This window comes from Mizuhopecten yessoensis, unplaced genomic scaffold (assembly GCF_002113885.1).
Source record: "Mizuhopecten yessoensis strain PY_sf001 unplaced genomic scaffold, ASM211388v2 scaffold10347, whole genome shotgun sequence".
NCBI classification, from domain to species: Eukaryota; Metazoa; Mollusca; class Bivalvia; order Pectinida; family Pectinidae; genus Mizuhopecten; species Mizuhopecten yessoensis.
In genome coordinates, this window is record NW_018408501.1 from 53023 (window position 1) to 64624 (window position 11602).

The 11602-nt window shown below is 37.0% G+C and overlaps 1 protein-coding gene across 2 annotated transcripts; it reads right to left on the bottom strand.

The window, feature by feature from the left end:
- Positions 1 to 274: 274 nt before the first annotated feature.
- On the bottom strand, positions 275 to 9259 carry LOC110460284 (ribonucleases P/MRP protein subunit POP1-like). Of its 2 annotated transcripts, none has more exons than XM_021513109.1 (9): positions 9164 to 9259; positions 8140 to 8209; positions 7690 to 7874; positions 6220 to 6462; positions 5625 to 5712; positions 4397 to 4959; positions 3569 to 3797; positions 1877 to 2029; positions 275 to 1586 (listed from the first exon to the last, which is right to left on the bottom strand). In XM_021513109.1, the coding sequence occupies exons 1-9, from the start codon at positions 9164 to 9166 to the stop codon at positions 424 to 426; spliced, it is 2697 nt and encodes an 898-aa protein (XP_021368784.1). In that variant the 5' UTR covers positions 9167 to 9259; the 3' UTR covers positions 275 to 423. The 2 variants fall into 2 exon arrangements, with proteins under 2 accessions (XP_021368784.1, XP_021368785.1); XM_021513110.1 differs by having other exon boundaries at positions 276 to 1586; positions 1877 to 2026.
- Positions 9260 to 11602: the final 2343 nt, after the last annotated feature.

Below are 11602 nucleotides of genomic sequence, written 5' to 3' on the forward strand. Positions count from 1 at the left end.
ATCTCGAGTGTACTTATAAATCATCTCGAGTGTACTTATAAATCATCTCGAGTGTACTTATAATTCTGGCTCCAGTAGTGCGCGTTACATGTACGGTGAAACCACTAATTTTCATGGGGTTTTTAATTTTGTTGATTTCGTGGGTAATCTTCATCCATGAATTCCTAGATCCACAAAGTAATAATAATTTGATATTAGCAATTCTTTATTTGAGTGAGTACTAGTAATCCATTAATTCATGTACCCATGAAATGGTGTTTTGTCGAGAAACAATGAAATTTGGGCCCCAAAACATTACTGATTTCACAGTATACACTGTATTACACCATGACTTAAGTGACAATATACCAGTCCAATGACTTTATCATCAGAGCTGGTCAGGTTAACAAGTACAGAGGAAAACACAACAAATGTTTCATTCTTTTAATAAGGGATATTGATGTAAGCATATCTGTACTGATAAGAGGTTGTGCTTCTAACCAACACTGTACAAGGCAGCTTGTGTGGCACTGTGTCCAGCAGTTTTAACAGTCCGATGAAGGAGACAAACCCCAGACCCCTACCGTTACCGACTCCCAGGGTGAACCCTCCTTCCTTTATGTAACCGATCACAGGACGACTACAGCTGTCAATGAGGTCGACACTGATCTCATCAACATCAAGTGCTTCACCCTGACCATCAGCAGAGTTTTTGTTTTCATTTCCAACCTTATTTTTACCAGCACTATCCATTGTTTCTGTCTTACATGCTCCTCCACTCTTTTGTAACTTTCTTTTTTTCTTTTTCTCCTCGTTTTTCTCTCTCCTCGTTTCCTCTTTGTGAATCGTTTCCATGGGTGCGCCAGATTTCGGGTTTGATACTAGCCTTGCCAAATCCTCTTGCAGTGGAATGGCTATGTTTGCAAATCTTTCAGAACAACCTCGAGTTACCATGGTAACCTCCACTGGCACTAAACAGTTGGTGTGTTTGTTTCCCAAAGTCAGAAGTTCATCATTCTTGTTCAACATAGACACCATTGTCGTAAATAAGCTCTCTTTGTTTTCATTGGACAACTTTCGCCAGGTTACATCCGATAGAACTTTACTCATTTTCTTCAAAATTGTTTTGTCTCTCATTACATAAAAGTTGCCTCCAGTTTGATTCCACTCATCTTGCATTTCCTCTTTCACTGCCCACTGCTTCACTAGGCTTCTCCATGGGAACTGGAATGGGCACTGGATGCCAAGCTTGGTGTAGTTAGGACGCTTGGCTGGAGGTTTCTTGTTGTACGTATCCATTAATTGGTGGCACAGATTCGTCTCGTCCTCTCTACCAACAACAGTGTCTGGGTAGCCCTGTGGGAAGTGCAACACCCCCTGTTCATGAGCCAGACTTTCAGACTCCCGCAGTCCACCTGCACGTGCACACCTGTAATTAAATGCTACCCAGAATGCCATGCTCCATCCAGCCGGAATCACTATGTCCCATCCACTACCGTAACTGGGAGCTGTACTTCTCTGACCATTGGACCTTGACCTAACCCCTGGAGTCTGGATAAGGATAATGGGGATTTTGGATTCCTTTTCACCTAGATCTAGTGGAGTTCCTGAAAGAAATCAAAGTCAAAATGTTTACAAAATATCACTTTAACACCACAGAACAATAGCACATGTCTATCAGTGTTTACTGGAAATGGAAAATTTCGCCCTTTGCCCATGAAACCAATTTTCGCCCAGTATAAACTTTTCCCTTCACATTTAATTACTATGTACTAAAGTATATTATGTTGTTTACATTCCCTGTAATAATAATCTTCACAGAGGGAGAAAAAAAAAAAAAAAATAGAATTTGAATCTTGAAGTAATACTTCAAATTTATAAAGCAGCTTCAACTTACCAGGTATCAGGTGGTCTGACTTCAGGTGATTGAGTTTCTGGTCTGTTAATTTGGTTTGTTTGACATTGGACCTCACTGTTTGGTCCCAAATGGCCGATAAGGACACATCTGGTACGGGAGCCTCAGACATGGCACAAGAGTCGCTCTCCACTACAAACAATACACAAACACAAATTGTTTGTTAAGGTCATAGGAGTGTATTGCTAAACGGAAATAGGAAGTGCATCCCTAGTTGAAAATCCAATGTAGGAGACAGTATCACAATTTCCGCATATTCTAATGTTTGATATTAAACTGATGAATATTATATGTTTATTATTGGCAGAACAGTGTGTTCTTTCAATATTAAAGTATTTCAAAGCAATCCAGGCATTGATTCAGTTGTTTTTTAATCAATGAGTCACATGTGTCCATTGTTCTGTACTTCAGGAAACCGGCTACCTATTTCACTACTGTTAAGTTTTTCAAGAACGATAACTCTTACCTGCAATTTCTATGTGTATATGGTTTTATTATAAAATGTCAATTTTTAATCGTTTATAGATAATTAATTTTACACAATTTCAGTATTTATGAAATTGATATACGTTAATGCAATACTAATCTATGTCAGTCTCATTTTTATTGACATTTTTTTGTTAAACATTGTGTGTTTCATTTTTTTCTTTCAAAATTCTCTCCTTTTGACATAAATTTCCATTTTAAATCCTCAAAATTCTGACAACCTATATTTTTCTTGTGGCAGAAAATTTTCTTTACTTCAAAGCAATATAACTACAAAATTTGAAGAAATTCTACTGAGAAATGGTGACACAATCCTATTACCTTCAGAACACTACTTACTTCAATAAAATTGTAGAGCTCTAATTCTGGCTACTTACAGTAAAACTATATAATATAAACTTTATTTATTTTACAACAATTATGAAATAAATCAGTCCAACTTATACTAATCATAATTTATTGGCCCAGATGTTCGCGCCAGGGGGTCTTAATGTGGGAGGAAACAGGAGTGCTCGAAGAAACCCCACATGGTCAGGCAGGTGACCCATACCTTTCCACTTCGGATTAGGGAATCAAACCCCAGCCACCTTGGTGCAAGGCAAGTGTGATATCCACTGCGCCACCCGACCACCTAACTCTGATATAATGTCCCTCATTTCATTGCTGCTTCCCCTACTGTCAAGGTATTTCAAAGTCTAATTTTCCATTTTTATTCCTTTATACACCTCCTTTGATAAACCAGTATTGACAAAACCCCAAGGCATTTTTCATCTCAAACTGTATGTTGACTGCCAGACAAACAGACAGATGAAGGCACTTTCAAGGCAACTTAACCTATATCAATCACCAGATATCCTCCAATTTATCTCTAGAAATAACTAGCACACTGTCAGAGGCAAGTACAAAATGCACTGAAATGTCTACATAAATAATACATTAAAATGTTTACATTTGCCATAAATAGAAATTGTACCTCAACAGTAGACAGCTCCTGGTAATGGACATAACATGTAAAAGAGATTTGTTTTCATTTCAATCAAGATTTTTAATCTAAAACAGCTTGAATCGCATAAATGTCCCTTAAATTTGGTCTCCATATACACACTTGTAAAATAATCACCAGGATTAAATTTTATTGCTATGACAAAGTATTGCGATCAGCTAAATGAACACTAGTAGCCTCCTTACCTTCCTGGGTTTCTGTAGCCTTAGTTCGGATGTCAGGCATGAGGATCCTGGGGTCTCTCACCGTCAAACCCAACACAAGGTGCGGAGTAAGCTCCCCTGGAGATCTGCACTTAGTGACCTCATTCCAGAACTGCCTCTGCTGGGTGTGAGCGATGGCCATGTGATCCCTGCCGTAGAGCTGATGCCACCACAAGTCACTGCTACCTGCCTGTGGCAACATGTCGGCCACCTGTAAGTCAATGGATTCTAGGCTGAGACAAGGACAGGAATTCTTTATGTGATGTTCAGTCATCCAGTAACAAGACCATCCTCGATACTCCAGGGGTTACGCTCCCTGATGCTCTCTACACCCCTGGAATATGTCAGCAAAAATTGAAGGCATGCAATTTTGCTGTGACATATCCGAGGGGAGTAGAGAGCGTAAGTGAGAGTAACCCCTGGATTATTACTGAGGTCACAAGACGGACCATAATTTTTGTGTCAACCCTAACAACTTCTCTACAAATTTTGTCAAGAACTGTTTAGAGCAATGCTGTGTTCTTTTCTGAACATGTAGTTATGTTAAAGGAATGGAAAATGCTTACATGGCTTTAAAGTGATTGAAGTGTGCATGGTAGAAAAATGGATATTTTCTTAAAAAGATTTTAATAGTATGTAATACCAAATTGTGACGAGTTCCACACGGATACATAATGTACGTGTCTTTGTATTTTTTGTCAAAACAAAGTGAGGCACTTGTCAAAATTATAAAATGATCAGAATGAAATTGGAGGATCTCGACTGCATAAACATGTACAGGACATTTGATCAAGTACTAGGATAGTGTACCTGAAGTGTTTGTGCTAGGACTGTCTGGGACGCGGGACCTGTCAGACGTAACCGCACCAGACGATCCTTCAGTGACTCTATCTCCACCTCACCAACCTTCACCTTCAAGGGCACAAGCTCCTTCTCACTGTCAGTGTCATTATTTTGCAAATTGTTTGAACTTAGATTTGGTTTTATAGAATTATCTTTTGATGTCTCATTGTTGTCCGAGTCAGTAGGTACAGATTTGGATGTTATTGACTTGTCCTGGGGAGTATCATCTGTTTCTGTTTTATCATTGTCCCTATTTGAAATTCCTGTGCTATTTGCTGGAGTTACTGTCTTGACTTCCCCGGATGACTGGAATGATTTCTCCAGGTTCTGACAGATCTGATCGTGACAGGCAGGGTGGACCCATATCCATAAATGCCTGACAGTTTTCACTGTGATATCACTTCCTGTCACTGGTTTCCATAGAAATGAGGCACACCCAATGGCCTGGAGTGGATACTGATCGCAGCAGTAGAGCATGGTGTGACCTTCCCTAATCCCCGACAGACAACCTTTGGCTGCAAAGGTCTGGCCTACAATCAAACATGACAGATGTGTGTGTGTAGCACAGCTTAGGTGACTTATGAAGGAATTAAGGACAGGAATTTATACTGTAAATACTTTTACTTAGTGAAATGCTATTTCATGGCTTCAACGTCTTTCTGATGTTCTTTCCAGTTTCCCCAATGTATGCAATGGTTGCAGCTGTTACATGGAATTCTGTAAACAACCCTGTTTCGTCTTCCTTTAGCAATTTGTCTTTTGGATGAACTAATAATTCGGGACACGCCAATGAGAACATCAGAAAGACATTGAAGCTATGAAACAGCAACTATATAATAGAAATACAAGGAAGACATCATAGAAACGATACAATAAATCAGCCATTACAGACCACGACCCCATCATAGACTGGAACAACTTGAAAGTGCTGGACAGGGAGGACAACCTGAAAGTCAGGAAAATTAAAGAACCCATCTGGGTCAGAAGAGAAGGGGAATTGATCAATAGAGATGGAGGGGGGCCACCAGCTGATTCGGCCCACTGTGCCTTAGTGAGTTGTTTCAGCAGTTTAGAGTCGAGACACCCGTCATTTACACTCTTTGCTTGACAAAGGAAACAGATGTTGTTACAAGCTCACAAAATAAGTTTTCATTTTCTGTTTGTACAAAACAAACTTAGCATTTATGTAAGTTACCTGTTGAGTTATTGGTCATGTGACAAAGACCATCCAATAGGCAATGTTCTGGCCCTTTCAGCTCTATGCAACACATGTACGAATGGTCCTAAAATAAATAAAACAATTCAAACTATTAAGATCAGGAGGCCACTACAATCGTTAAGTCCTAGCAGATAAATACTAATGTGAGATCCTTTAGTCCTATTATATTTATACAACATGAGATCCTACAGTCCTTACAGATAAATATAAATGTGAGATCCTACAGTCCTAAAAGATAAATACTAATGTGAGATCCTACAGTCCTTACAGATGACTACTAATGTGAGATCCTGCAGTTCTAACAGATGACTACTANTCAGATTACTACTAATGTGAGATCCTACAGTTCTAACAGATGACTACTAATGTGAGTTCCTACATTCCTACAGTCCTAACAGATAAATACTAATGCTAGGCCCTACAGTCCTAACAGATAAATTCTAATGTGAGATCCTACAGTCCGAACAGATCAATACTAATGTGAGATCCTACAGTTCTCATTGATAAATACTAATGTCAGCTCCTACAGTCCTAACAGATTACTAATTTGAGTTCCAGCCAATCATTGTACCTGAATGAGACAATGGTGTTTTGTAGACCTGTAGGATGCTCTCTTGCTTTTATCGGTAGGTTGGATTGGAATTTTGTATCCCCATTTCTCCTCCATTTTGAATCGTTTTGCATGCCAAATGTGGGTCTCTAACCAGACATGCTTTCGCTGTCTTCTGTTGTATTCTTCCAGTAAATTTTTTGGGCGCCGACGAAACTTTCGACTTGGAGGTTTCCTCCGTGCCTTTGTATCCCGGTTGACATACTGGGGGAACAACAGAAATGTTTGATATTAATGTATTAATGTATAAGTATACGATAGTTACAGCTTAAACACTGGCGTCAGATACTATTGAATAGGATCAGTGGAATTTATCACAGCACACTCTGCAGAGTACTGTATTTATCCGGCAATAAGTGCATGCCCAGTAATAAGCCCATCCATATCTCCTGCAGTTCAGTAGCAATGCCACAAAATGAAATTTCATTTTCCTGTAATAAGCCAACCCTCCTAATTTGAGTCAGAGATTATGTGTTGACCCTCTGGACTTATTGCAGGATAAAGACAGTAATTGATAATAGATACATAAGATCTGCCTCTTAAATTTGCAGGTGCTCAGTAGAAAGTTTACAATATTTTATAAAAACCACAATAGATGATCTTGTAAATATGATAATTAACAAGAGATTCCAAAGGGGTCTTAGTGCCCACCATCATAAGAACTTCCTTAGTTCTCATGTAGTGCCAAGTGGCTGTTTCACAACATTAGCCGGAGTCCTACATATGTTTGAATTCACAATTATCTCTCTCCAGCTTCAGCTGATACCTGTCGACCTCTGAAAGTCCCATATCTGGTCATGATCAGACTCTGTAATACCTAACAGTTCCACCATCCTACACAACGACAAAGTGTCACAGAATATGCTACCTTGCTCAACATTTAGTGGTACAAGTAATATAATGTGAGTTAGTGTCATGAAAACTCAAAATAAATTTGATAGTCAAAATAGTGTTAGTGTTTCCCTGTGAGAGCAGAGTATTTCCCATGGTGCTGCATTGGGACGCTGTATACTGGGCAATTTTCACATAGCTAAACTTTCACCTGTTGCCCAAGAAATCAATTATCACCCAGAGTTATTTTTCGCCCTTCTCATTTCATAACTACCCGTAAGTTTATTATGTTGTTTACATATATTTCTGTCATAATAAATTGGCCCTCATCATGGAGGTCAAAAAAAAAAGGCAAAATTTGACTGCAGCGAAAATTACACTGTATACAGTATCTAAAACATGACATGTTAGTCATTTCACTACAGATCTGGTTTTAATACAAAGGGTCATATCTGGATAGACAATGTTCATCTGGTTATGAGCTGAAAAGTCTGGTTACTTGACAGGGATGCAGCTGTTCTTTGATACAATGCATATGAAGTAGTATCCTATAGAAATATAACTTGTTAAATGTCTATTTCCATGTAAGTTTTAGCATACTTCTTTCTTAGCAGCTTCCCGGAGTCGCCTTGGCAGTCGTTTGATGTTGTGACTGAGGGCGCGCCGCCTCAGACCTTTAGGGAGAAGCTGCATAACAAGACGGTTGCTCCTCGACACTCCAAGATACTTGTGCAGGGCCTTGATCTCTGCGGCTCGGTTCTCCACGTACTCTACCACCCCAATCTCTGTGTACAAAACATGTCCATGCTTTTAGCTGAAACTATTCTCACTTCTGACATAAAAACTAGAATACCATTTAAATGAACTCTAATCATTTATCTCTATAACTTTCATTTATTTCAACCTTGGTCATGTCCTCCAATAAATAGCTTGCTAACTGACACGTCGTTGACTCATTCTTACTTCACCTAGTCTTGAGGATTACATACAGAGTCCATTTGTTCCGTTTTTGTAAACTAGTATCAATATTAATGGAGATCTGTTACATACCTCTGGGTGCCTCTTTGAGTATGTCATCTCCCTCCTCCCTCTTACGCTTTGTTCCTTTCTGTTTAACCATCTACGTAAAAGAAAAGCAAACTCAAACGTGTTGAATTATATGTATTTAAATAGGAGCAATTTGGCTTCCATTTTTCTATCAAATTACTCATCAAATTATTTTTTTTAACATCCATAATCATAATAAATTTAAAACGAGACATTTGACAACATTTCTCATCTGCATCATGAAAGTCAAACGATACAAAAAATTAGTTACTTCATTATAACGTTCTTTTAATTGAAGAAAGCAGACCTGTGGAGTGCTTATGCATGCAAGTTGTTGTAGTATACTGTTTATTTTGCAAAACACTCCTAATGGGGTATTTTTCAATGTTTATGCCCATATGAATGCAAACTGGTTTCATACATATATAATCCATAGCAGGCTTCATCACAAGTATGTAAGTATCCAATTTGCGTTCATATCTGCAAAAAACATTGAAAAATGCAGTCTAATCTTTATATTTACATTTTAAATTTTATTATTTATCTAAAACAGGTATTAACTTATGATATTTAAGTGTCAGTGCGTGCATATGAGATTCCTGGTAACGCAATATTTGCTGCTTCATTACAGAAATCGTTAAGGCATGGTATAACCATCAGATACAAGGGATAAAACAGATGCAAGTACCAAAATTGCAATGATGAAAATCAACAAAGTCCCCAGAATTGGAGGTTTTAGACTCTTTTGCTTCACCGATTCACCTGTTTGTCCGATGTTTTAATATGCACAAAGAAATTGCGACCAAAATTGACTTGTTTGTTTACATGCATTCGTCCTATATATGTATAGTCAGATTTGACTATATATCCAAATTTGTCGGTGCTCCAGTCGACTTTTATGCCAACTGGACCTGTGGATATATATATATATTACGCCGATTCCTAAGCTGGCAGTGAAAAGTACAACATCAAAACAAGCCGGCAGTGAAAACTCTGTCATTCAGCATAATGCATTTTAAAAAGTTACCATTCCGTATGCCTGTAATTGCGTTCAAAATGGCAAACCACTTTCCTTCGTCCCACTCCACGTTGACTTGGTGGGCGCAGACATATTGGATTGAAGTGGAAGGGTGGTAGGTAAATCTTGTACCCCGTTCCCGGACCCGGACTAAAACCCCGTACCGGGAATATAAAGATATTTTAATATCTCATTAACGCGATCGTTTATCATTTTTATAAAACTATAGGATAATTTCAAACATTATTTTCTAAATTTGACAATTACAAAAATGTTTATTTATTATCGAATAATTTAGAAATCGACGATAATGTGTTTTTCAAGGGGGTAAAACTTGTACGCCGCAGTCAACCGTGAAAATCACGTTTTTTCACATATAACTAGAAATTTAGGGAAAATTAACATGTTATTTTCAGATATATTGAAGAAAATACCTTACTGTTTATAATTATGTAAGTTTCGTTGAAATAAACAACATATTTCACATGAAATTCTGACTTTGTTGTGTTCGCGGGTGTTTTGTTTACTCCCGTACCCGTACTAAGGGGACATAACTCCGTCAAGGCTCGTGCTAAATATGCATAATATGTAAAAAAAAGTTAATACAACTATTTCATTATTTCTTTTTCATTTAATTATCTGCTATTTTTTTTTACATGAATAAGAGAATTATCTCTTATCACAACACATCATACTCCGAATAAAACAAAACCTAGGTCTAGACTTTCTTTAACTCGTAAGAAATTGTCAAATATAATAGAAGAAAAAGAAGATACAAAAGATGTAAGTATTATAGCTGAGTCAATAGCAGACATACAATGTAGTGATGGTGTAAGTATATCTGAACCAGTTGTAAGTACCAGTCCTAAGGTAAAACAAAGAAGAAGACTTTCATTACCAAAAAAGAACAAACTGAATGTAAGTGATATTTTAGTGGATCTTTCAGATGACAGACCGTCGCTTATTAAGCCCGCAGAAACAAGACGTGTCTGGATGGATAATGGTAAAAGTACGCTAAGTTTTAAGGATAAAAATGATTTATTAATTGATAACAAACGATGTGGTAATATCATGTGTTACGTACAAGATAATTTAAAAAAAAACCAGTTTCCTAATATAGGCGGAATGCAAGATACAGGTTATGCTCCAATTTTGAAAAACAATAAGTGGGAACACGGAATTAGATTGTTATCTAAGTCCGTGGTGGGACTATGCACTCAGAATGAAACCAACTAGCGCTGCATCAGCACAAATTCATCATACAGGTGAGGACCATTGGGTAGTGTCAGTACAGGAGGTAGATAGTGGGGAAGTATACATTCTTGATAGTTTGATAGGAAATACGAAAAATAAGGGTCATTTGTCAGCTTCTTTAGAAATGCAGTTGTCATCATCATATGGGGAAAATAGAAAAGTTTTAAAAACAGTATTACCAAATGTGCAACAACAGAAAAACGTGGGTTGACTGTGGGGTTTTCGCTATTGCTAACTTGGTAGAATTTTGTTTCAATGGGTTTAACGGGAGTGAAGATTAGAGTTTGACACCACTTGCATGAGACAACATCTTGTAGAATGTATTTCCAATGGAATCCTTAATAAATTTCCTAGGAAAAAAATGAGTAGGCATAGGCAAAAGAAAACTTCTTTATCATTTGATATTTTTATTGATTGCGAAGCAGATGGGTGTCACATCTCAAATGTATTTGATGATATGGTTTCTTGTGATGCTGGCTGTGACAGATGGTTTCATAATAGATGTGTAAGTGATCTGTCAGATTTACATTTTTCTAAGACATTCAGAAAAAAAATGAATTATGTCATAAATGTGGACAAATGCATAACGATGTATATACCCACATAGTTTTACAATGTGATTGTACAGAAGACTTACGAGATCAGTTATGGTGTCAAGTCATTAATACATGTGAACTTATGTTTAGCGTATATTTACACTCTCATTCAGACTATGAATTATTTCACCTACTGATTGGTGGCAATATAACGTATGAACTGAATACATTAGAGTTAACAGAATTTCGTATGGCGTCAGTCAATCATATTTCAAAAATGCTTAATGTATACTTCGAATGATTCTTAACATTATTAATTATGTATTCTTTTGTAAACTGTACTCAAATTGATTAACTTATTTCTATTATGTTCACTTATTATGTTGTACACTAATTTTGCCTTACCATCTATTTGATTTTGTATCTTTTATCTTATATATCATTGTAATTACATTATTCTGTTTGTAAAATCTTCTTGAAGGAGGAAATAAAGAGAATAATAATAAAACATGACTACAGCTAATTTTTTATTTTAATAAATATATTTATAATTTTCTATTCAACTTAATCCTTTTTTTGTATTTTGTAATTTGTATTAAAAAGAACACAATTATTTCAATCATAAAACCATTTCTTCAAATAGAAGTTATTATAAAAA

Bases quoted from the DNA above. Each gene is read 5' to 3' on its own strand.
- LOC110460284 (XM_021513109.1), bottom strand. The intron at 7,875-8,139 runs GTATGTAACAGA...TTTTGTACACAG, and splicing joins ACTCAAAGAGGCACCCAGAG to AGATTGGGGTGGTAGAGTAC. The intron at 3,798-4,396 runs GTACACTATCCT...ATTGACTTACAG, and splicing joins TCCTAGCACAAACACTTCAG to GTGGCCGACATGTTGCCACA.